The sequence below is a fragment of the Corythoichthys intestinalis genome, chromosome 16, assembly GCF_030265065.1.
Source record: "Corythoichthys intestinalis isolate RoL2023-P3 chromosome 16, ASM3026506v1, whole genome shotgun sequence".
In the NCBI taxonomy this organism is placed as follows: Eukaryota; Metazoa; Chordata; class Actinopteri; order Syngnathiformes; family Syngnathidae; genus Corythoichthys; species Corythoichthys intestinalis.
In genome coordinates, this window is record NC_080410.1 from 34,777,307 (window position 1) to 34,804,783 (window position 27,477).

At 38.5% G+C, this 27,477-nt stretch overlaps 1 protein-coding gene across 9 annotated transcripts in view; it reads right to left on the reverse strand.

The window, feature by feature from the left end:
• The window catches only part of srcin1a (SRC kinase signaling inhibitor 1a), a 255,777-nt gene that overhangs the window by 90,314 nt on the left and 137,986 nt on the right, over nt 1-27,477 (reverse strand). For 8 of the 9 annotated variants that reach the window (XM_057817366.1, XM_057817368.1, XM_057817364.1 and 5 more), the window contains exon 2: nt 5,542-5,574. The exons of the other annotated variant lie outside the window; for it this stretch is intronic. In XM_057817366.1, coding sequence (XP_057673349.1) covers nt 5,542-5,574 — 33 coding nt within the window. The remainder of the gene's footprint in view (nt 1-5,541; nt 5,575-27,477) is intronic. 9 annotated transcript variants of the gene reach the window in all.

The window sequence follows — 27,477 nt, forward strand, 5'->3', positions numbered from 1 at the left end:
GTTGATGTCCATTATTACTTACACAATGCTCATGGGTGCTGAAGCCTATAAAATCAGTCGCACCCAAGCGCCAGCAGAGGGGGGCAAAACTCCATAAAACACAATTAACAAGTAAGCATTTCACTGTACTGTCATTTAAATCTGTCTGAGCGGGGCATGTGCGTTAATTGCGTCAAATATTTTAACGCGATTAATTTAAAAAATTAATTACTGCCCGTTAACGCGATAATTTTGACAGCCCTAGTTATTTCATGAATTAGATATTGAAACATGAATGTTTATAACCAGTCCAGCTCAAATGGATTTGACTTCGATTACAGTCAATGGCAGTGAAGGAGTTAATAGCTTATCTTGTCCCTATACGTCTAACAGCTTATCTTGTCCTTATACGTCTTAGGCAGATGAACCAACATGTTTCATTATTTCCAGTAAATAAATAATTGATGATAGTCTCTTATAGGTTCTCGCAAGACATTACAGTGCTTCTGTAAAAATATCTACAACTCATTGGCTGCCATTGATGGCGCTAGACGTTCAATGCGTTTAAGGTGGGAGGGTTGGCAGCGAATGAATGAATTGCCATGCCTCCCACTTCAAATGGATTGGATGCCTACTCGTGATAAACCCATTTTAATTATAGGCAGAAGCAAAATGGCCTCAGGTGGTCAGGGGCGACATCCCTATCAAAGTCAAAACGTTGACATTAAAATCAAGTCATAACTTTCATGTTTTTTAACTGATATTTAATAGATTATTCTATCAATTTCAAGGCATCTGCTATCTACTCAGTGCCTGTCACTGACGGTTCTAGACCGGTGTTTTTCAACCGGTGTGCCGTGAGAGATCGTCAGGTGTGCCGCGAGAAAGTTAATCTAATGTCGCATTAAAACATTTTTTTTTTTTTTTATGTCATTGGGTGGAGCTGCAGTAGGAAGAAAGGTTCAGAGCCCCTAAGGAGACATGGAAGAAGAAAAGAAAAGACAGAGGAAAAAAAAAAGTTGATGTTTAAAAAAAAAAAAAAAAAAAAAGTGCACCGAAAGGGACACGAAAGATTTTTTTTATGTTAAAGCAAAAAAAAAAAAAAACCCAAAGGAAAAAAAAATGACACGGAAGTAAAAAGTAAAAAAAAAAAAAAAAAGTTGACGTCGAAGCAAAAATGTTTTACATCGGAGCAAAAAAAATAAAGAAGTTGACGTCGAAGATTTTTTACAATGAAGCAAAAAAAAACACAATAACAAAAAAACACACACAAAAAACGAGGTGCGGCTCAATTTCCAGGTAAACAGTAGCAACAATGGAGCGTGTTCACCCGTGGGGCAGGTTAATTGAGTTTTACTTTGAAATAGGCCTAAAATGTGATGACATAAGATCAATTCTTTATATTAAGCACTGTTTCCAAATGAGCAGAAGACATTTGAAGCGAGTCTTAAACTCAACCAGACATGTTCATCGTTAAACGTTCTGTGATTTGGCGGTTCTTGTTGATTTCATTAGCAAACCAGTTGCTATACTCTGGACAGCTACATGGTTACCGATGAATGTACAGCAACTGCAGAGAACACGGGATCCGTGTAAGAAAAGAGGACGTTCGTCTGGTTATTATTATTATTATTATTATTGGCAATTATCTTCCAAGATTTTTTTTTTTCCTTCGATGTTAACTACTTTTTTCTCTTTGTAAAAAAAAAAAAAATTTGACTCGAACTCGATTTTTTTCTTCTTCTTCCATGTCACCTTAGGGGCTCCGTAGAAAGGAGTAGGTACAAAGTTCTCATTTGTGTGAAGATGAGTGAGGCATTTCTCGTGTCGCGTTCAATAACTGCTCGGATTTCTCGTCGTCAGCCATCTTGCTGTCCACAACAATGTGTACCCCACCACGTCTACTGTACATCATTTGATTAGACTCGTCAAGTGTCGATATACACAGACGTGTCCTTTCTATTTTATCCATATGTGAAGACTGTCAATCCTCCCCGTGTTTTATTCCAACACATTGTCAAGGTGGCTGCTGGCTAGAAATCTGAGCAGTTATTGAACGAGACACGAACTGCTATTTAGCGCCATAGTGCTAAGCAAGCTTAAACGTCATCTTCACACAAAACACCCGTCGCTTCAAAACAGGTCGATGGACTATTTTGTTCGCCTTTGTGCTAACACCGAGGAACAGGCAACTTTTTTGAGAAAAACTACAAAGGTTAATGAAAAAGCCCTGAAATCCAGTTACCTTACTGCTGAACTTGTCGAAAAGTCCCACACTGTGACAGAGACATTAATACTACTTGCCTGCAAAGCCATTGTCAGTGAGATGCTCGGCCCTGATGCGGTTAAAGTCCTCCTGTCTGATAATTCTGAGCTTTTCATGCCTACCTGCTGTAAAAAAATAAAACCATAGAAAGACGAAGAGCTTTTGAAGAAGATTGATGCCAGGATATTAGCTTTGTGTTCATATACTGTGGGGCAAATAAGTATTTAGTCAACCACTAATTGTGCAAGTTCTCCCACTTGAAAATATTAGAGAGGCCTATAATTGTCAACATGGGTAAACCTCAACCATGAGATACAGAATGTGCAAAAAAATAAAACAGAAAATCACATTGTTTGATTTTTAAAGAATTTATTTGCAAATCATGGTGGAAAGTATGTATTTGGTTAATACCAAAAGTTCATCTCAATACTTTGTTATGTACCCTTTGTTAGCAATAACGGAGGCCAAACGTTTTCTGTAACTCTTCACAAGCTTTTCACACACTGGTGCTGGTATTTTGGCTCATTCCTCCATGCAGATCTCCTCTAGAGCAGTGATGTTTTGGGGCTGTCATTGGGCAACACGGACTTTCAACTAGAGCTGAAACGAATACGCGAGCAACTCGAGTAACTCGAGTTTAAAAACTGATTCGATTAATTTTATTCACCTCAAGGAATCGTTTAATTTTGCCAGCTCTGAGCATCACGTTTTGCCCGGAGTACTTTTAATGCGGGACAACGCGCTGACGTCTCGTGCGTAGAGGAAGAAGCAATTAAAAAAAAAAAAAAAAACAGCCGACAGCCGCTACAAACTACGCTGACGTTGCTAAAAACTACACCCGCATGATGCTAGTGTGGTCGCAGGTAGTGTCCGATGCGTCTCATAGATATCGCATGCATTTAGGACTAGATGCGAAATGATAGACTAGGACGCGTCTGAGCAGTGGTAGTAAACAGCTGCCATCTTTAAACAGGTGACTTCTCAGCGCTAATAAATATAACGTTACTGTCACTCGCTCACGTAACGTTAGCCCTTCGGAGGGCTAGTTTTTTATTTATTATGACCACTTTCGATGCGTGGCTAACGTGTCTTACATACAGGCTTTATTTAATCTGTAAAAACACAGCGCTGTAAAGTGATGAGGGTGTAAAACTAAAACATAATAAAGCTAACTGTCAGTTTTAGCTTAGTAATCATTGCTGAATAAAAACCAAGTAGCACTGGTCCCTGATGTGCTCCAATACAGCGGGTATCATACATTTATTTTGAACACTGCAAAAACTCAAAATCCTATCAGTACTTACAGCTTAGACTGACTTAAAACTGAACTAGAACTTAAAAATAGCTTGACACAAATGGAAATTAAATTGAAACACGTGGGAAAAACACATAGCTTTCAAGTGATGTGTGTTATCAAGCGAAATTACATTTTTAGGTAAGAAATATGTTTTTTTTATAAGAGCTAGAATTTTTTTTGAGTCAAAGCAGTAAATTTTTTTTCTAGTCACATCTGAGATGCAATTGTTGGGTGTTTTCAAAAATAAATCAATAAATCAAAAATAAAGACATTGATTGACTGAAAATAGTTCAATACTGGATTAAATTTGTTTTTTTCTCATGTATATTTATAATTGCTCTTTACCTTAAAAAAATGTTTTATCCGATTACTCGATTAATCGATAGACTTTTCAGTCGATTACTCGATTACTAAAATATTCGATTGCTGCAGCCCTACTTTCAACTCCCTCCACAGATTTTCTATGGGGTTGAGATCTGGAGACTGGCTTGGCCACTCCAGGATCTTGAAATGCTTCTTACGAAGCCACTCCTTTGTTGCCCTGGCTGTGTGTTTGGGATCGTTGTCTTGCTGAAAGACCCAGCCACATCTAATCTTCAATGCCCTTGCTGATGGAAGGAGATTTTCACTCAAAATCTCACGATACATGGCCCCATTCATTCTTTCCTTTACACAGATCAGTCGTCCTGGTCCCTTTGCAGAAAAATAACCCCAAAGCATGATGTTTTCACCCCCATGCTTCACAGTGGGGATGATGTTCTTTGGATGCAATTCGGTATTCTTTCTCCTCCAAACACGAGAACCTGTGTTTCTACCAAAAAGTTCTATTTTGGTTTCATCTGACCATAACACATTCTCCCTGTCCTCTTCTGGTTCATCCAAATGCTCGCTAGCGAACCGCAGACGGGTCTGGACGTGTACTGGCTTCAGCAGGGGGACACGTCTGGCAGTGCAGGATTTGAGTCCCTGGTGGCGGATTGTGTTACTGATAGTAGCCTTTGTTACTGTGGTCCCAGCTCTCTGTAGGTCATTCACTAGGTCCCCCCGTGTGGTTCTGGGATTTTTGCTCACCGTTTTTGTTATCATTTTGACGCCACGGGGTGAGATCTTGCATGGAGCCCCAGATCGAGGGAGATTATCAGTGGTCTTGTATGTCTTCCATTTTCTAATAATTACTCCCACAGTTGATTTCTTTACACCAAGCGTTTTACCAATTGCAGATTCAGTCTTCCCAGCCTGGTGCAGGTCTACAATTTATTTTCTGGTGTCATTCGACAGCTTTTTGGTCTTGGCCATAGTGGAGTTTGGAGTGTGACTGACTGAGTTTGTGGACAGGTGTCTTTAATACTGATAATGAGTTAAAACAGGTGCCATTAATACAGGTAACGAGCGGAGCCTCGTTAGACCTCGTTAGAAGAATCTAGACCTCTTTGACCGCCAGAAATCTTGCTTGTTTGTAGGTGACCAAATATTTATTTTCCACTCTAATTTGGAAATAAATTCTTTAAAAATCAAACAATGTCATGTTCTGTTTTTGTTTTCACATTCTGTCTCTCATGGTTGAGGTTTACCCCTGTTAACAATTACAGGCCTCTCTAATCTTTTCAAGTAGGAGAACTTGCACATGTGGTGGTTGACTAAATACTTATTTGCCCCACTGTAAACAGGCTCAAGTTTCACACTGAGTAAGTATAAGTACTGAGAAATTATTTTATAATTAAATATACTGCACAGAAATTAATTTTGGGACATTTTCGGTTTTTGGTGTGCTGTGAGATTTTTTCTAATGTAAAAACGTGTCGTGATTCAAAAAAACATTGAAAAACACTGCTCTAGACGTCCAATTACGGCAGAGAGATGATTGACATCACATGATTGGATGATTATCATCATCAATAGCACTGACGTGACAGACAGCACATCCCCCCCAAAAATGAGTGGAAAACCAAAAGTATGGAAGAAAGATGAAGGTGAATGGAAATTTTGCTGTGTAATTTACCTTGTTTGGGATAACAGGCCCTGCTGGCATGTGCTGCAAGAGAAACATGCCAAGTGTTAATTCACGTGTTTGTGCACAAACACGTGCAAATAAACACAACAGCAACAGGGAAATCCGCTATTATAATTAATAGCACTTTCCCCGCCGTCACAATGAGTGAATGCATAAATCATGCATTCACACACATAAGAACACAGTTGACAATGAATGCATTTGTGAAAACATTGAATAGCTCTTTTCACACAATCAATAGACAGTTAGTTGTCACATAAATGAACAGGTTGGAAAATGGCTAAAAAGTGAAGGAATAATTGAGTAGAATACAGAAAAGCTTTGAGGGCCACGTGAGGAATGCTACCCGTTACATGGTGTGTTTTTTTCCTAAACGTATCTTGCTGTTAGGCATAAAAGCTCTTTTAATTGCATTCTGTATTTTTTACATTTATTTTAATGAAAATTTAGTTATGATAAATGCTCTGCTTTCTGGCATCGCACTTTGCTAAATAGATGCACTGGGAAAATTTAAAAATAATGTGACAAAGAGTTGTTATACAATAAATTGTCTTGTGATGAACAACGCATCTTAGCAATTTGTTTTTGGTTACTAAATGCAACAAAATGTTTACCTTTTAGGTGTTTCGGAATTGGCAGCCTAACCAAGCCACATTTACTGCGATGAAAACAGAATGTGATGCTCTCCAAATCTTGAAACGCAAGGAGTGAAGGACTGCCATCGCCCACTTAACCAGTCTATTTATCGTGCCCTGGTGTCCATTACACGATGAAGTGATGATAAACGGAGGTGAAGCGGGCCGGCGGGTTGATAACGTTAGCATCGAGCAGATATCCACTTTGCACTTCATTAGCTCGTCGTGCGTGTCGGCTAACGAGCGCGCCGACTCAAGAGCCCCTTCGCGTTGCTCTGCGAAAATGGGAACCTTTGCACCTCTGCTCGGAGAGGGAATTTAATGGCGGTAAAATGATGCCTGAGCGCAAGAGATTAAGTTTGCCAGAGGGTTTGAAAGAAGCAAGAAACTTTGCAGGGAGTGTATAGAAGGCCGTGGTTTTTATAAGCTGCGTGGGTTGAGATAGCAAAGAATAGAAAAATGTGAATTCATGCTTCAAGCTGGCGTCAGTGTCACCTCTATATATTTCTGCATAAGATTGCGGACAAAGCAATGGCCAAGAAAAGAACATTAGCTGCCGGACTGTGGAAAGTCAAAGTGCAAGCCTTGAGAATAGAGGAGAGCAATGCAAGTACACAAACAGTTAGGGGAGCTAGTTCAAGATTTGCCATGGTATGTACTGTATAGCATTCACAAAGTATGTGGTATTATAGTAGGGGTGTTGTCAGACTATAATCTGATTACTTTCCTTCAGTAACGAGTAATCTAACACGTTCATTTTTCCAAACCAGTAATCTGATTAAAGTTAGTTTCCTTAGTGTCTGTGCGTTACTATTTTGTTACTGCCTCATAATGTATGTAGAATGAAGAATATGGTAGTGATATACGATGAGTATTTTGATAGAAAATGTAAGAAAGGGTGTTCATTTCCATGGTAACCGCTCAGTTACTTCCTGTTTTGGTCTCTAGTAGGCCTGAACGATATTGGAAAAAAACTATTGCTGCGATTTTTGGGGGGTTTGCGATATATTGCGATATTAAAAAAAACATAGACATTTTTTTTTAAATAAATTTTTACTAGATGACTTGAATAGCTGTTTGGAAAGACTTTGGATGACTCATTATGACCACAGTGTACAGTATTCCATCGTTTTTCGCGGTCAATAGGGACCAGAACCCGCCGCGATAAGTGAAAAACCACGAGGTAGCGCATACCCCCCCCCCCCCCATTTTTGTGTGTATGCGTGTGTGTGTGTGTGTTTGCTCGCTCAGTGTATTTATTCAGATCTAGCACTGGAAAGAGATACATATAACACATGTTTTTTCTCACTATTTTCCCCCAAAGTATGATTTTTTAAAATGTGTATACATATATATATATATATATATATATATATATATATATATATATATACACTGTATATATTGATCAATGTTTTTAAGCACTTAAATGTAATAATTATGATCCGTTTTTAACATAACTGTCCCACTGAATCATTTTTAAACAAGAATAAAGTACTGTAGTAGAAAATGCTTGGCTTTATTAAATGCTTCTGTTTACCTAACATGGCTTTGACTCTTGGATTGACATGTAGAAATTACAAACTCCTCATAATCACTTCTGGTGTTTATTTTATATGTCTCAAACATCTCCACATTCTCCCCCCACAGACACGCACATTCATTCCAGCCCGCGCTTCTTTGCAGAAACTGCGGGGACCGGTAGTCTTCGGCGGGCATTGTTTACATCATATTCGTGTTGCACATTTATGCCTTGAGGTGACGTGTTTGTTTAGCATCTTCGGGATGTATTGTAAGTCTGATTGAGTGTATAGTGCTTAGTTGCCGCCACGTTTTGTGGCCAAATTGACCGCGCGTGTGTACGCTGTGCTTTCGGGTTGTGCACGCGCATCCGCGCCTGCCCCCACCTTTGAGTTTATTGCACTGTGCAATTCACGTGTGTGCTGTTGATTATTCTGCAGTCAATTTGCATTGTTTTACTGTACATTGGCACTGATATGCTGTTAGCCCTAACCTCTAAACCCTAACCCGAAATTCAGAATTTTTATACTAGTGGGATTTAATTAGTTGGTGGAGTTGATTTCAACAAATTCCATGCAGTTTGTCAGTTCTTTGTTAGTTTCAGGGCACCGAAGTGGCCTAGCTCGCGCAAGTCAATGGTGGTTGTAATCAACTCCATCGACTAATTAAACCTCCGCTAACTCAAAGATTAAGCCTTATGTAAAAAATTCTGATCTTCCCCTTTAAATTAAATTATCGGAAAGTCAATTAGATGCGATGACATATTTCTGTTGTCATTCTTATGTTGAGGCGGCAAAGGGAGAAAAATTGGTAAGTAACCGATAAATTATAGTAACTTTGTCACTTTGATAAACCAATCAGTAAAGTAACTAGATTACTTTTTAGGCGTAATCAGTAATTAAATGACATTTTCAAGTAATCTGTGACAACACTGGTAGCAAGTAAAAAATATAAAAACTAGTGATGGGTCCCACTTAAATGATTGGACGTGGAAAATATTAAGCAGTGTCATGGTAATAACCGCTTTACAGTCAAGTGAGTATGTAGCAATTTAGTATTAAAAGATTTGTCTTTTTTTCCCATAAAACATCATCGTGGTCCCCGGGTTACGACGTACCCGACTTACGTGATTTTGACTATGAATTCGGAGTCTCGTTAAAATTTTTTTTTTTTTTTTTAATTAATGTGAATTAAATTGTGAAGCGTCCACAGAGGCAACACCTGTACTGTATACAGTATAACACCTTTTATACTGTTTATTGCATGTTTCATTTGTGGTCGAATACTTGGGGCGAGTTTATGTGATTGTTTTTGATGATCTGCGTGCGGACACTAACTGATGCATGCTAATCGTTTGTGTGGATTGTTATCGCTATATCAGCAGCTAGTTAGAAACACAAATTTGAATTGCTGTTATTGAAGATGAAACTGATTTTAATTTCATTATATTTTAGTTTCATTTCGAAGCATAGCTCGCTTTCCACCTAGGACTAAGCGCTAACATCTTGGTGAGGGCAGTACAGTGTCATATAATACTTGTATTTGGATAGTTATTTTGAGATTTAGGGGGTATTTAGGGGTACTTAAAAGGTTTATTATGATTTATGCGGAAATTCGGGTTACGTTGCCAGCGTAGGAACGGAACTCGTTCGTAAACCGGGGTCTACCTGTATTGGTGCAGCCGATACCACAACGGTATTGGTGAAACACTAATAAAAACACCTGTTAACAGCGATAGACAGCCAATCAATTCTGACTGCGATCAGCCGCTGCAGCCAAAATGGATTAGATGTTTATCAATATCAATTGCAGCCACAGTGTTAAAGGTGTACAATGTAGGATTGATGACCTAAAATGGTACTGCAACTAGACGAAAATATTGACTAGCGCAAAATGCCCTTCCTATTCGGGTTGCCAGAACACCGCTTCACATTGGAGAACCTGCAGGAAAAGAACCTTAAGTGGCAAGCGACGAATCCTCTGCAGAAGATACAGTATCTCTTATTTTTAATTTTCATGCAAGATGTGTTCAATGTAATAATGCCAACATTTAGTAATGACAAAAGAGCTGTTATACGAGGTTCTAGTTAGTTTATGTCATCATGACCGAAGTAATGCGAAGTAAGGGAGGGCTACTTTTCTCAATGTATAAGCACACTGGCAAACAAAAATATAATCTGGTAATGCATTGAAAGCTTCCACAAAGAATTTAATTGCTCCATCCATTTTAATTGAATTACCGATTAAACATATACACGCGTTAAGACTTTATCTTTGCCCTGGTCAATGGATCCACATGCTAAATAATGTAGCATAACCACACCAAATTAATACTGTACATATCCTTGTTTTTCTTCTTTTGTTGTCTTGAATCCATAGAGATTCGTAACAACGTTTTTTTTGCTCGAGAGGGTAGACATAATTTAGACTGTTTGTCTAAGTTGGCGCAGCCTTAGTTGACGGGGCGTACAGAGCTGTGGCAACTCAGATGGATACTGGTCTTGTATTTGGCTGATGATGAACACAGAAGCTAAACAGGAACAAATTTCCTTCGTGTAAATCGTCTTTTGAAATGAGAAAATCTCTGCTTAACGATTGAGATGTTTTAAAAGAATTTCCCAAAAACATTTTTTTTTTTTTTTATGTCTATTGAAATATTATGGCCATTTCATAAATAATTGAAGTGCAAATCTTACATTGTGCACTTTTAATTTAAGCAGATCTATGCAAAGACAGAAAAAGGGTGGAAATAAAAACAGACACACACTCCGAGTAAAAATCAAAAGTGGGTCCGTTCGGTGAGCTGGATTTCACTTCGTCAAGAAGAAGAAGCCGTCTTCTTGCACACCTGCCGGAACTCCAGCAGCTTGCCGGCTTTCATCGATTTCATACGTGCTCACATCAAAGCAGGTTGAGTGAATGCAAGAGAGAGAAAGCGAGGCGGCCGCGGAATGCAAAGGAGCCCACCGACTTCACATTTTATAGAGCTATTGAGGATTAGCCGTGAGAAGAATGCTAAGTTCTTAAATATATCAAACATCACGCAAGCCAGTAAATCACATCAGGTTGACTTGTATAGTAAAGCACAATGATTCTAACATTTCTCAATATTTTAAGCAGTACAGTATTGGATTAACCCTAGTACACCCAATTGTCAGGGGATCTTTATTCTTTATTTAAGGATCCCCATTAGTCTCTACCAAAATAGAGACTATTCTTCCTGGAGTCCATTCACAGTAATTTCACAATATATACAAAACAATTAATAGCATAAAGCAGGTTTACATTTCTACAGTGTGGAAAAAAATAAAATAAAACAACTACATACAGTTGTGGTCAAAAGTTTACATACACTTGTGAAGAACATAATGTCATGGCTCTCTTGAGTTTCCAGTTATTTCTACAACTCTGATTTTTCTCCGATAGAGTGATTGGAACAGATACTTCTTTGTCACAAAAAACATTCATGAAGTTTGGTTCTTTTATGACTTTATTATGGGTTAACAGAAAAAGTGATCAAATCTGCTGGGTCAAAAATATACATACATGGATCTGAAAAAGCGAATCACTGATTTGAACAAGTCAGGAAAGTCACTTGGAGCCATTTCAAAGCAGCTGCAGGTCCCAAGAGCAACAGTGCAAACAATTGTTTGTAAGTATAAAGTGCATGGCACTGTTTTGTCACTGCCACGATCAGGAAAAAAGAAAGCAAGCTATCACATGCTGCTGAGAGAAAATTGGTCAGGAGGGTGAAGATTCAACCGAGAATCACCAAAAAACAGATCTGCCAAGAATTAGAAGCTGCTGGAACACAGGTGTCTGCCCACAGTCAAGCGTGTTTTGCATCTCTATGGACTGAGAGGCTGCCGTGCAAGAAGGAAGCCCTTGCTCCAAAAGCGGCACCTTAAGGCTCGACTGAAGTTTGCTGCTGATCACATGGACAAAGATAAGACCTTCTGGAGGAAAGTTCTGTGGTCAGACGAAACAAAAATCGAGCTGTTTGGCCACAATGCCCAGCAATATGTTTGGAGGAGAAAAGGTGAGGCCTTTAACCCCAAGTACTCCATGCCTACCGTCAAGCACAGTGGTGGTAGTATTATGCTGTGGGGCTGTTTTGCTGCCAATGGAACTGGTGCTTTACAGAGAGTAAATGGGATAATGAAGAAGGAGGATTACCTTCAAATTCTTCAAGATAACCTTGTTACGGCTCACTCACCTTCACCTCCTCCCACTCCTCACTGACTCTGCTGTGCACACCTGTCATCAATCTCCACACCTGCCTCCACTTCACAATCAACAGCCTGCCACTACAAAAGACTGGTCTGCACATCATTCAATGCCAGAGCTTCACCTAACCTCACATAGTAAAGTACAGGCGACTCAATCCACCAAACTTTGACTCATTGATACTCTTTTTCTTCACAGCAACTCCAAGCCATCCCAGCCTTTCCAGCACTGCCAGAAAATCCACAGAGCCACAGCTTCTCACCGGTTTTTCCTCTTTTTGTGTTCAATAAACACACCCTCGGGCTGCTTCTGTTAACTGACTTCTCACTGCTGAGCTTTTGGGTCACATCCTTCAGCCAACATAACAAACCTAACGTCATCAGCCTGAAGATTGGGTCTTGGGCGCAGTTGGGTGTTTCAACAGGACAATGACCCCAAACACACATCAAAAGTGGTAATGGAATGGCTAAATCAGGCTAGAATTAAGGTTTTCGCATTGCCTTCCAAAAGTCCTGACTTAAACCCCATTGAGAACTTGTGGACAATGCTGAAGAAACAAGTCCATGTCAGAAAGCTATCAAATTTAACTGAACTGCACCAATTCTGTCAAGGGGAGTGGTCAAAGATTCAACCAGAAGCTTGCCAGAAGCTACCAACTACCAACAGCTAACAACAGTGCCTAATTGAAGTGAAAATGGCCAAGGGATCATGTTACCAAATATTAGCGCTGCTGTATGTCTATTTTTGACCCAGCAGATTTGATCACTTTTTTCTGTTCACCCATAATAAAGTCATAAAAGAACCAAACTTCATGAATGTTTTTTGTGACAAAGAACTATCTGTTCCAATCACTCTATCAGAGAAAAATCAAGAGTTGTAGAAATAACTGGAAACTCAAGAGAGCCATGACATTATGTTCTTTATTATTATTATTATTATGTGTATGTAAACTTTTGACCACAACTGTATATTTGCAATGGCTAAATAAGCATCACTTCCTTACAAATGATAGATTTTTAAAGACTTGTTTTAAAGAGTTGCTAGGAACAACCTTTTCCAGCCCCTTCCCAGGTGAAATATGATTGGACGTCTATTGCCGTCAGTTTATAGTGCTTTTACAGTTTTGCGGTGCACAGCCTGTCAGTTGTTGCTTTGGGTTGCCATTCAAGCAAAGCGAGGTACCGGGAGTACATCGCCAGCTGTGACTGTGCTGAATATTTAACCAAGAACGGTGAGAAAGTTAAACAATCAGCCTAGGCTTTAAGCTATTGACATTCTGTGCAAATAACGAGAAGGGAATTCTTGGGAACACAGTTAGGATGATGTTGTTCAAAGTTGTTTATTTTGACTGGATAAGCAAAATGGAGTTGCATTCGTCCTGACTAATTTTCTACAAGCGTTCAGAAGGGAGTTTAAGCTAAACAAAGTAGCTACATAAAACTGGATCTCTCTGGAGCCACGTGAAGAAAGATATGTAGCCTGATCGGAGAACAGACGGACATACACGGAATGTTTTAGAGGCTAGCTGGGCGACAACTTGGTCACTGGAAACTAATAACCCAAACTAGGAGTTAAAGTGGAGAATGGGAATCAAGCAGTGGCAGTTCCTGGCACAGGCAGGTGGGGCTGTCGCCCACATAGGTGGAGTTTGACTTTTGGGCCGGGGGGGGGCACAACATGTTGATGACCCCGAAACGCAGTGTCAGCAATAAAATTAATTTACAAGAAAATTAATAATAATAAGTTGAAAATGAGTGTTTTTTTGTTGTTTTTTTTTTTGTTTCCCAACATTCTTGAGGGGAATTCTAAATCAGGCTGCTTAGGACAGCTATACTTTTCGCCAAGATCATCATCCATTGAATATGGTACGCCCGCCGGTGTCGTGCCAATGTAGTTACCCCAGTCAAAAATTGTATCCTCTGGGCATAGCCATATGGAGGTAGATTTGTGAAACAAAAAAAATGCATTTGAAAGCTATTTTTCTTTGATTTTTTTTTTTTTTTAATCTTTTTTGATTTACTTTTTTTTTTAATGAAGTAAGGGTGAAGTGAAGTACGTTGTTTTGCATTTGGGCCACATTTTGGCTAGGACATTTGTGTCTTTATTATTCAATCAAAAAATAAGTTGCCTGAAATAAAAAAAAAAAAAGCATTTTCAAACAAAAGATGATTTCAATAAAAAAAAGAAACATTTCAATCATCGAACAAAAGTTTTTGAATGCGAAAAAAATATTTGAGACTCAAATATTTGCATTTGAACACATTTAATTTTTAATTTAAAAAAGTTTTCTTTGATTTTAGCAATCCTTTTTCTGTAGGGGCCATATTATAGGTAGGACATTGGTGTCTAAATTATTCAATCCCCCAAAAAGTTGCTTCAATCAAAAAACAAACAAACAAACAAACAAACAAACAAACAAACAAACAAACAAACAAACAAACAAACAAACAAACAAACAAATTCAAACTAAGATAAAAATCATTTGAAAAATAAAATTGCCCTCCCCGATTTAAAAAAAATAATAATATGCAAAGCAAATGACCGTCTAAGGTGCTAGTCACATGATCTGTTCGAAAACAGACCCATTTTGACCCATTAAAATATCTTTTTTTTGTTCATTTCATTCATTTTTGTTGTTTGCTTTCATGCTTTACAACTTTTATAATTATACGAAACTCAATTACATGCAATGCCACTTTTCGGCCACCGGGGGTGGGGGGTGTGCTGGCACCACTGGCCCCCCTTAAACTCCGCTTATGGTCGCCCAGCCTGAAAAATGCTAGAATAGAATAGAATAGAATAGAATAGAATAGAATAGAATAGAATAGAATAGAATAGAACGTCTTTACTGTCATTACACAAACTTACACACAGAATGGATTGAAAAGTATGTACGATCTCCAATATGCAAAAGAAAAACTAATATATATATATATATATATATATATATATATATACAGTACTGTGCAAAAGTTTTAGGTAGGACACCTGCCTAAAACTTTTGCACAGTACTGTATATTTACACAACACAAGATAAAACACAATAAAAAAAAAACAGTAGGCAGGAACCTTAAGACATGGTGGCTAGTAATAGCAGCATCCAGTGGTGTATTACCTGGTGTAACATTATGAATATTGTTCAAGTATACATGCTTTAGTGGTTAGTCAATGACTTGTAATAGTGATACTCTTGTGGTATAGGTAACGTGGCACTTGAGTGATTGTCTACTACAGGTAGTCCTCCGGTTACGAAGTAACCGACTTACATGAGTTCGGCTTTACGACGTCGGAGTCTCGTCCGCCATTTTGGTAAGTACAATACCTAACTTTTGCTTTATGTCATTAATATGACCTAAATTACATGTTTTTGTTTTTGTTATTTTGAGATTTAGTGGGTATTTCTGAGTACTTAAACGGTTAATTTCGATTTACTCTGAAATTCGGGTTACGTCGCCCGCATCGTTGTCAGTTACTGTAATCTGATTACTTTCTTTCGGTAACGAGCAATCTAATGCATTCATTTTTCCAAACCAGTAATCTGATTAAAGTTAGTTCCTTTAGTGCCTGTGTGTTACTACAGGGTGACCCAAAAAAAGTTTACACTGCCATAATACAACTTAAATGCCATGTTTATTCATCTTAGAATTAGAATTGAATCACAAATTATACATTATTGTAAAGAACATGTACAGTACACTCTATTTTTCAATGTGTCCTCCCGAAAGTGTCACAACAGCCTCCAGGCGCCTGCGGAACGCTTGACAGGTCTTCTTTATGTAGGATGCTGTCATCTTTTCCCAAGATCTAACAATGGACCTCTCCAAGGCTGCCACAGAAGTTTGTGGCTTCTTACAGGCACTGTCCTCCACAGTTGCCCATATGCTATAATCCAGGGGATTGAGATCTGGACTCTGGGTGGCCACATATCACCTTGTCAATTAACTTTTTGGTCCGCACAGATCTTCACTTCCAGACCCAGGTTTTCGTGAGGCTGTTCCAGTATCTTTCAGCTTCTTTTTAACTTTGTAGACTGCACATCTGGATATTCTCAGATTTGCTGCAATCTCAGTAGGTGTCAGACCGGCACGCAGCAATTCAGGTACAGCTAAAGTTTTCTTCATTTTCAGCAGAAGCACAGGAATTGTAGAGACGAGAGATTACCAGCTGCATTGAGTGACCTTAATGTATAACTTAACCATGACAACCTACTTAGATATGTTTCAATGGCTTTTAAACAAGCAGTCAACTGAGTGTAAACTTTTTTTTGGGTCACCCTGTATTTTGTGATTGCCTCATAATGCATGTAGAATGAAGAATACTGTAGTCATGTGCGAAGAGCATTTCGAATAGAAACGTCGGTCTTGAGTTTGGGAGTGACATTACATGTCACGTTTTCTAATCGAAGGACAAAAAACACCGGGTCACGTGTATTACCATGCTGTGTGAGCGCTGAGAGCTGCGGCGGCGGCCAACACAAAATATAGCCTAGGTACCTCGTCAGGACGCAAAAAGTAAAAGAAGCAGGAGAGCGATACCACAAATGGCTGCATTTGCTCACTGGAAATACAGCCATTACTTCACATTTTTGTCAAATAATGACAAAAATATCTCAGTGCATTGGCCAACTTTGCGCGGGCTCAAAAAGACTGTCCACCACTAAAAACTCCACATCCAATTCAAGGACCCACTTGGAATTATAGCACAACGCGTCAAAACTCTAAGCAAAGCCTACAGGTAACGAGGCAGCCAGCACTTGTACAATTTGTAACCAACCTTTACGTACATTTTATAGTTACAGTTTGTAATCATAAGCAGGGTTAGACTTTTGTGGGAGAGGGGGGCAAAACATGTTGAAAAACACACCTCATCAATTGTGCGATTTCTCTACTATTTATATTGTAAATTCGCACTGGAGATATCAAAACTATGAATGAACATGTGGAATTATGCACTTGGCAAAAAAGTGAAATAACTGAAAACAGGTTTTATATTCTACTTTCTTCCAAGTATCCACCCTTTGCTCGTATTACTTTTTTGTGCACTTTTGTCACTCTCTCAATAAGCTTCAAGATACAGACACTTGAAAAGGTTTTCACTTCAAAGGTATGCCTTTTCAGGGTTAATAAGTGGAATTTGTTGCCTTTTCAATGGGGTTGGGACCATCATTTGGATTGCATCGAATGAGGTGTGTCAAAACCTTTGGCCTGTTGACTTTGATTCTTAATGTGCGATGAATCTTTTTTTTTTTTTTTTTTACTTGAATATTTGGCCTAGTTGTATAATGGTTATGTATTCTTTAAAAAAAAAAATCCACCTGTCCTGTTCAGCTGCTTAAACACAGAGAAGGGGAATCTGAGTGTCCTATTAGACTGAATCGTTTTAATGTGCCACGTGGGAGTTTGATTTACTCCCATTGTGGCCTTTCAATAATGTACACCCATTGTGGTTGTTCATATTGTTTTGTCTTTCTTTATTAGTAATGTTTGTGATGGTAAATTAATATTCTCCTGCATATATTTATTGTTGTGCACTTTCAACTGGTTTGATAGTGTAATGAAATGTACAATTCTTAACAAATACTGTGTTTTGGTTGTTGGGATATGCTTAGTACACATCATGTGATGTATTTTGTGGCTCAACCATTGGCGATCAGATCTGTTTTGGGGCGGGGTGTATGTTCACGCAGGGCACCATATAAACTAGGTTTGCCACTGGAAGCAAGTACAGCTAAGCTAAAGCTAACGTGACCATCAATTAACTGAGTATTAGGCAAGACCCTTGAGTGAAAAGCTGTGTGCATGCTACGAAAGCTGAAGAAATAGACTTTGTTGAGTTAAGGTTTTGCAATATTGTAGCTTGCTAAGCAAAAGGGCAGTTGTGTATGCACCAGCAACAGCACTGTTATTCCAAGGGGGCAATGCCATAGTTTTGGCCACTATTCAATTTTTTTGCTGCTCTTTTTTTAAGAAGTAATACCGTATTGGCCCGAATATACAGTGCCCTCCATAATTATTGGCACCCCTGAAAAAGATGTGTTTTTTAGCTTCTAATAATTTTTAAAAATTCAAATAATATGAGACAATGGAAAAAAAAGAGAAAAATCCAACCTTCAATACAAGTGCATTCATTCAGTGGGGGAAAAATCCCACATAAAGAAAAAAATATTTGACATCAAATAATGTGTGTCACAATTATTAGCACCCCTGGTGTTAATACTTCGTACAACCCCCTTTTGCCAACAAAACAAGGTCCGGTGACTGAGATGGCCATGGGAGCAGCTTGATTTTGTACTGGTGAACCATTTCTGTGTAGATTTGGCCATATCTTTAAGGTCATTGTCTTGCTGAAAGACCCAGTGACGACCCATCTTCAGCTTTCGGGCAGAGGGCAACAGATTTTGATTTAAAATGTCCTGGTATTTCAAAGCATTCATGACGCCGTGCACCCTAACAAGGTTCCCAGGGCCTTTGGAAGCGAAACAGCCCCACAGCATCACTGACCCACCTCCATACTTCACAGTGGGTATGAGGTGCTTTTCAGCATCTTTCGTGGCACGCCAGACCCACTTAGAGTGTTGCCAAAAAGCTCAATCTTGGTCTCATCTGACCAAAGCACACGGTCCCAGTTGAAGCCTGGGACCGTGTGTATTTTTGCATCTCAGTCCCCAGACCTTGTTTGTTGGCAAAATGGGGTTACACAAAGTACTAACAGCAGGGCTGCTAATAATTGTGACACACATTATTTGACGTCAAATAATTTTTTCTTCGTGTGGGAGTTTTTTGCCCACTGAATGAATGCACTTGTATTGAAGGTTGGATTTTTCTCTTTTTTCCATTAAGGTCCCATATTATTTGAATTTTTTAAAAAATTATTAGAAGCTAAAAAACATATCTTTTTTAGGGGTGCCAATAATTATGGAGGGCACTGTAAGACGGCCCTGATTATAAGATTTATCAGATTTTTATACAGAAATTAATTACAGTACATCTGAAGAAGAAAAAAAGATTAAAACAATATATTTGAGAGAAAAAGCATGTTTTTTTTGCCTCACTCAAATATTAATATCTGAACCTTTAAATATGTAAACTAAAATGCAATCACATTCATAAATGAATGGCTTCTGGTTTTTGAAATGTAAATACACCAGTCTATTGTGATAAAACAACAAAATTGCAATAACTGCAACACCCATCAAAGTGAGGTCTAACTGTAACTAGTCTTTACACAAATCTGAATAAGGAAAAACATTGCAATAAAAATAATGCAAACTTGTTAAACTTCAGAGTAGCTGAGATCTGACATGAAAGAACATTACTCCTCAAGTTCAGCATTCGCTTCAATGATATCTGGCGCCATCCAGCGTCGTGAATGGGTATAATGTCTAGACCGTGAATATAAGACGACCCCCACTTTTTCAGTCTTATATCAATGCAAAAAACATCGTCTTATATTCGGGCCAATACGGTACTAGTGACTGTGTTTGAGCTACTTAGCAACAAATAGTCAACTTATAGTCAGGTGTGACTTATCAGTGTTTTATTTCTTTATTCGACGCATTTTTGAATGGTTTGACCAGAGTGACTTATAGTCCAGTACACGGACGGTACACTGCACACTTAACCAAAAATATTTGTTTGTGCACTAGTAAGAAAAACAGGGCCATTGCTTGCGGGCAAGCACATGCACTCTACATTTTCTCTCCATTAGCTGTGAAAGCTGGGAGTGGCGTGGGGAGATGAGCGCTAAAAGCCAAGCGAAAATGGCGGCCGCCCACCCACCCACCCACCCACAGGAAGCCATCAGGGGGAGGTCAAGCTGCAACTTTAAAAGCAGAGACCACGCGAAGGCTCCCGGGCATCCGAAACAAGAAAAACCTTGTCTTGTTCATTTATCTGCTTTAATAAGAAGCCTCCTTCCATCCTCGCCACCCACCACAGCCCCTGCGTGTCCTAACGCCGCATCTCCCCGGGCAACAATGCCCCGGCAAAGCATCTGCTCGTACACCGACAGCACTCAAGACAATTGGAGCGTGCCGGCGCTTGACAGCAGCGTCTCGAGAGCGGTCTCGTCGGCTTCGAAAAACATCACGCGTGACAAATGGACACCAACACACCTCTTAATCAATTAATTGATTCATCAGGAGACTACACACCATCAATCTACCCGTTTGCTTATCTTCATTAGGGTCACGATTACATGCACGGAGTAGACACCACCATTCGCGCTCACATTTACTCTTTCAGCGCCATTGACGATGATAGATGTCCAAATTGTTGCCTTCCAATCATCGTTCTGTTGTGAACTGTTGTGAACTCCATTCAGCTTGTGACTTCATCACTAGTAGACGTCCAATGCATTTGAAGTGGGAGGGTGGCAGCTGCCATCTCTCCCACTTCAAATGGGATTGGAAGTCAAGCACAGTCGATGGCAGCCGATTATGGAGATAGATTTGTGTCTTTATTATTCAATCCAAAAAAAAGTTGCTTCAATCAAATAAAAAGTTGCTTCAATCAAAATATATATTTTTAATCAAAGAAAACGTCACTTCAATTAAAAAAAAAAAAAAAAAAAAGTGTTTGAATGCAAAAAATAATTTGAAATTCAAAAAAATATATTTGAAAACTTTTTTTTTTTTTGATTTAAGTCAAGTTTTTTTTGATTGAAACACCATTTTTTTTTTATTGAAGTCATGTAATTTTGCGTTTGGACCACATTTTGGCTCGGACATTTGTGTCTTTATTATTCAATCAAAAATTAAGTTGCTTCAAACAAAAAAATATAAAATTTTTGATTGAAGTGATTTTTCTTTTGAAAATATTTTTGTATGTTTGTTTGAAGCAGAATGACAGAACCCATATTATAACTAAAAATATATTTCCGTCCCCCATCTTTATCCATTTTCAAACATTTTTGAAAAAGCTCCACGGAGCCACTAGGGCAGAGCTAATGAGCCGCATGTGGCTTTAGAGCTAACTGAATATCCGTTTTTCTGTTTTATACTGACCCCAACTGGCCAAGGTGGGCAGGAGCGCAATGACCATTTGATTAAGCATTGACCTGCAGTGGAGCGGGAAGTTGGGTGCTGCTGCAGCACCCCCTGGTGTTGGGAGAAAAAATGTTTTGGTCGATTTTTTTGTGTGTGTTAAAAATAAATAAATATATTAGGGCTGTCAAACGATTAAAATTTTTCATCGAGTTAATCACAGTTTAAAAATTCATTAATCGTAATTAATTGCAATTCAAACTCTCATCTCTAAAATATGCCATATTTTTCTGTAAGTTATTGTTGGAATGGAAAAATAAGACACAAGATATATAGATATATACATTCAACATGCTATACATAAGTACTGTATTTGTTTATTATAACAATAAATCCACAAGATGGCAGTAACATTATTAACATTCTTTCTGTTAAAGGGATCCACGGATAGAAAAGACTCGTAGTTCTTAAAAGATAAATGTTAGTACAAGTTATAGTAATTTAATATTAAAAACCCTCTTAATGTTTTCGTTTTAATAACATGTGTAAAATTTTCAATCGACAAATAAACTAGTAGCTCACCATTGTCACATGGACTCCCTGCCATTCTTCCACAGTGTCTTTCACTACATACGGTAGTGACTGAAAAACAACACGAGGTGTCAATGGCGATTTTTAATTTACTATACTTAGAAATGAAGCCAATGAGTGTGTTTTGTCCTTCGACTGACGCTGTAGTTCCCTGTTTACTGGTCCTTCCACGGTTATTTGCAGGGGTGAAAGTGGTTAGAATTTCTTGCCGGAACTCCCCAATGTGAAGGTTGCCACGGAGCCAGAAATTTTATTTATTTGTTTATTTTTGGGAGGGGGGGGGGTCAAAACTACTGAAATGCAAAGAAAACTGTTTTGTTCAGTTATTTCTATAACACATACAAAAACTGATTTTCATTCAAAATTGTATTTTTCCAATGATTTGCAAAATAAAAGTTAACAAAAACAGCTATAACCCCAACCTCCATCTCCTAATTTTTATTTTCCCTCCTTTCCTCACATACTAAATGCCAAATCTCAATTTTAACTACTTAAGAACATTAGAATTGAAGATATTGTAAACATTTACTTTTTGTTGTGTTTTTTAATAATAAAGATATAAGTAACATACATTCAGAAAAACAAGTACAAATGACTTACAGTATGCAGAGTGAACAGGAATATATTATGAAGATCGCGCAAACATTGACTTTTTGAAATCATAAGGAAATGAATAAGTAGCCTAACATAAATGAATAAATATAAGCCCAAGGTGCGCATTGACTTCTAAGATGTTCTGAACCTCCTCATCGGAGCAAAAAAACTAAATATGATAAATAAGCCACCGTAACTCTTTCCTTGGTCTTAAAGATTTGATCCATTTTCTGTTGCATTGCCCCCCACCCTCTTTTTTTTTTTTTTTTGCTGTTTCAGAAAACATGCACATTTAAACCAATCAGAGCTAACTATCTCTGGTGATCATATGTCAGTACTCAGATAACTGCAGCAGCTGGGGAAACCTCCATGCCGTCCGTGGAATAAAATAAATAATAAATATCGGTGGAAACGGATTACGCTAAACAAGCACTTTATTATGCTTGTTGTTAACACTTGAATATGTAAATCTGATGTTGGTAGATTGTTTTTCTTCTCTGAGATGAAATGCATGTGTGGCAGCTTTGTATATATATATATATATATATATATATACATATATATATATATAATTTTTTACATAGCGGTTTGACAGTTGCCGTCATATTTTCGGAATCAAAGCACCGTATACCGGAACAGCATTCCGGCCCTGAAACTTATACTGGAACTGCCTTCCAGCCCTGAATCTTATACCAGAACTGCGTTCCTGACCGTTCCTGCCCACTTTCACCCCTGGTTATTTGAGTGCTGGCTTCACAACGTACGAGACCTCTGATAGTTTGTATATTGTGACTAAATATTGCCATCCAGTGTATTTGTTGAGCTAAATGGTAAATGGTGTTATACTTATATAGCGCTTTTCCACCTTTCAAGTGAAATGTTTGGATAGAGTTTGACCAAAGTCTGAGTAAGTTTTATGTGTATTTTGCATAGCTATTTTGATTGGAAATGCCAGTTCTCTTTGCATTGAGCGCGTTTCTTTTTGTGAACAGTATTTTTTTTTTTGAGAGATAGGAATATTATTTTTGTTGTGCTTTCACTAAATGATACTTATGTTTGCTGTGAAGGAGTTGCCGACGCTTATGCCAATAAACGGCGCGGTCCAATGAGCGCCTGTGTCCACTCGCCTTTCTCTGCCTCTTAGCTCTCAATGTGCAAAAAACGGCGTCATTGTAATCTGTTTGAGGCAATGCATGACCGGGTCATTCCGCGCATGCGTTAAACGCGTCAAATATTTTAACATGATTAATTTAAAAAATTGATTATCGCCCGTTAACGCGATAAATTTGACAGGACTAAAACATATATAAAACATATTGAAACAATAGTGCTTTTGACCTTGAGGATTTAATATACTGGTATATGTTGAAAAAGGTTTTATAATGTTAATAACATGGTCACCACCTGACATCTTGATTGCTACCGGTTGCGTTGGAAAAGTTAACTGTTGAAAGAGGAGGCGTTATCATGGAGCAAAAACCAATTAGCGATTTTTTTCTTTACAAAAACGTGATTTTCTAAAATTCATTTCGAGGGGTAAAATAAGGATGATTATGATGATAGTTCTATCTACATTTGGTGTATTCAAATAGGTAAGACATGCTTGCACTGTAGCCATATTATTGTTTACTGCTGTTGCTGAGCAGCCGCCATGCAGAGCACTGTTGGATATTTGTGTGCAATTTATTTTAGTGTTGTGAAAAGGAGGCGTTAAACTGGGGGTTATTGGACCTTTTAGTTTTGTGTTTGTGTGTCATTGCACTGTCTAGCTGCACTGATTTGCATTATAATACACGGGCGCTTTTATTTCCATTACAAAAACTCCAACACATAGGGGAAATAGAACGCTGTCTTTGTAGTAGCCTAGTAATAGTACGTAAACTATCCAGCATGCGTGTGTACAGTCATTGTGCACGCCTTGTATGTAGAAAACACGAGGGTATGACAAATTTGGACCGAAACGGCTGTTTTGGGATGGGAAACACTAAAAAAGGACCTCAGCACCCCTTGCTGTGACCTGTGCATTGTTTTGAAAATAAATAAATATTTGAAAATATGTACAGTGCCTTGCAAAAGTATTCGGCCCCCTTGAATCTTGCAACCTTTCGCCACATTTCAGGCTTCAAACATAAAGATATGAAATTTAATTTTTTTGTCAAGAATCAACAACAAGTGGGACACAATCGTGAAGTGGAACAACATTGATTGGATAATTTAAACTTTTTTAACAAATAAAAAACTGAAAAGTGGGGCGTGCAATATTATTCGGCCCCTTTACTTTCAGTGCAGCAAAGTCACTCCAGAAGTTCAGTGAGGATCTCTGAATGATCCAATGTTGTCCTAAATGACCGATGATGATAAATAGAATCCACCTGTGTGTAATCAAGTCTCCGTATAAATGCACCTGCTCTGTGATAGTCTCAGGGCTCTGTTTAAAGTGCAGAGAGCATTATGAAAACCAAGGAACACACCAGGCAGGTCCGAGATACTGTTGTGGAGAAGTTTAAAGCCGGATTTGGATACAAAAAGATTTCCCTAGCTTTAAACATCTCAAGGAGCACTGTGCAAGCCATCATATTGAAATGGAAGGAGCATCAGACCACTGCAAATCTACCAAGACCCGGCCGTCCTTCCAAACTTTCTTCTCAAACAAGGAGAAAACTGATCAGAGATGCAGCCAAGAGGCCCATGATCACTCTGGATGAACTGCAGAGATCTACAGCTGAGGTGGGAGAGTCGGTCCATAGGACAACAATCAGTCGTACACTGCACAAATCTGGCCTTTATGGAAGAGTGGCAAGAAGAAAGCCATTTCTCAAAGACATCCATAAAAAGTCTCGTTTAAAGTTTGCCACAAGTCACCTGGGAGACACACCAAACATGTGGAAGAAGGTGCTCTGGTCAGATGAAACCAAAATTGAACTTTTTGGCCACAATGCAAAACGATATGTTTGGCGTAAAAGCAACACAGCTCATCACCCTGAACACACCATCCCCACTGTCAAACATGGTGGTGGCAGCATCATGGTTTGGGCCTGCTTTTCTTCAGCAGGGACAGGGAAGATGGTTAAAATTGACGGGAAGATGGATGCAGCCAAATACAGGAACATTCTGGAAGAAAACCTGTTGGTATCTGCACAAGACCTGAGACTGGGACGGAGATTTATCTTCCAACAGGACAATGATCCAAAACATAAAGCCAAATCTACAATGGAATGGTTAAAAAATAAACGTATCCAGGTGTTAGAATGGCCAAGTCAAAGTCCAGACCTGAATCCAATCGAGAATCTGTGGAAAGAGCTGAAGACTGCTGTTCACAAACACTCTCCATCCAACCTCACTGAGCTCGAGCTGTTTTGCAAGGAAGAATGGGCAAGTATGTCAGTCTCTCGATGTGCAAAACTGATAGAAACATACCCCAAGCGACTTGCAGCTGTAATTGGAGCAAAAGGTGGCGCTACAAAGTATTAACGCAAGGGGGCCGAATAATATTGCACGCCCCACTTTTCAGTTTTTTATTTGTTAAAAAAGTTTAAATTATCCAATAAATTTTGTTCCACTTCACGATTGTGTCCCACTTGTTGTTGATTCTTGACAAAAAAATTTAAATTTTATATCTTTATGTTTGAAGCCTGAAATGTGGCGAAAGGTTGCAAGGTTCAAGGGGGCCGAATACTTTTGCAAGGCACTGTAGGTGTGCTGTTTTCTCATGACAAATTTAAAGAATAAAACTCATATGAAGGCAACACTGTAAGAAAATTGTCAAGTGAAAAAACAATGCCTAAGCAATTTTTCGCTTTGTGATACCTTGCTTGGCCGACAGGGGGGGCCAATATTTACGATTTCAAGCTTAATTGCTTGCGCCTAAAGGGGCGTTATGCATCCCGCGGGCCCCATATAATAAACAGCAGTGTACTTTCGAGCCATTCAGATACATGTTGATACATTTCATTTAACTAACGGGAGTAGCCAGTGAAGAGAAGCGGGAGGATATTAAGTAGCAGATTTGATGCATATTCATGAGCATATTAAGAAGGATGGTTGAGTGCAGGGGGCAAGGTAAGGCTGCTGATGAAGGGTCTTCTTACAAGCGTGAAGGCAGCGTGACGCCGTGTCCCTGAGAGCCTAAGAGTAATCGGAGAGCACAAACCTTGAGCAAGGCTGATAATAAACCCTCCTAATGTATGCAAATCTGGAAATGAAACTGTCATACACACGTATGGGTATTTGGCATAACAAGATGTGTATTTCAAGCAAACTTTAAGATCAAATAATGGCTTTTTATACAGAACCAAGCCAAAAAAAATGCTCATGATGCTCCAACATAAAAACAGCAGGTGCATGATGAAGCTTTATGAAAATGCTTAGTGGAAAAAATAAGGAACAGAGCAATTAAATTAAGAAAAAACAATTTGGAGTAAACAGGCCAAAAACAATTGCATTTTGAATTTCTAAACAGACCAAATTTGTTGATTCCATTTATTTAAAAAAAAAAAAAAAAAAAAAAAAAAAAAAAAAGAGTACATCAATTTTAAATTAAGCTAATAAAACAACCCTTTTAACAAGATTACTATAAGCAATTTGTTCCACCCTAATAGGATTTCCTCAGGTTTCTCAATCAATCACAAAAACAGAAATTTCAATGCGGGTGTTGAAAATGGTTAAATTAGACAATAACTCAATTTGGTGAGCTCCTTCGTAATAGTGGAGTGTGAACGCGCTCCCTGCAGCCAAGCCGCCAAATCTCAATTATTATTGTCATTCCAGACACGGCTAAGAAGCTAAGCTAACCAGCAGCTGTACTTTTACAACACACAGGAGCAAATCTGTTTCAGGTTACTGTACTGCTGGAATTGGATTTGAATTAACTCCTTGAACCAGGGGTCTGCAACCTTTAAAACTCAAACAGCCATTTCGACCCAGTTTCGGCAAAATAGTCATGCACATATTGATTTTTGAACTAATTGCGTCAGGTCGACTGTGTATGTATGTTTAAATATAGATATGTAGTAGTTCTTCTAAAAAAAATTAGCATATTGTGATAACGTTCGTTATTTTCTGTAATGTACTGATAAACATTAGACTTTCCTATATTTTAGATTCATTACACACAACTGAAGTACTTCATGCCTTTTATTGTTTTAATATTGATGATTTTGGTAAAAAAAAAAAAAAAATCAAGAAAAACCAAAAACCCCTATCTAAAAAATTTTTGCATATTTCATCCGACCAATACAAAAAAAGTGTTTTTTAATACAAAAAATGTCAACCTTCAATTAACTATATCAGTTATGCACTCAATACTTGGTCAGGAATCCTTTTGCAGAAATGACTGCTTCAATGCGGCGTGGCATGGAGGCAATCAGCCTGTGG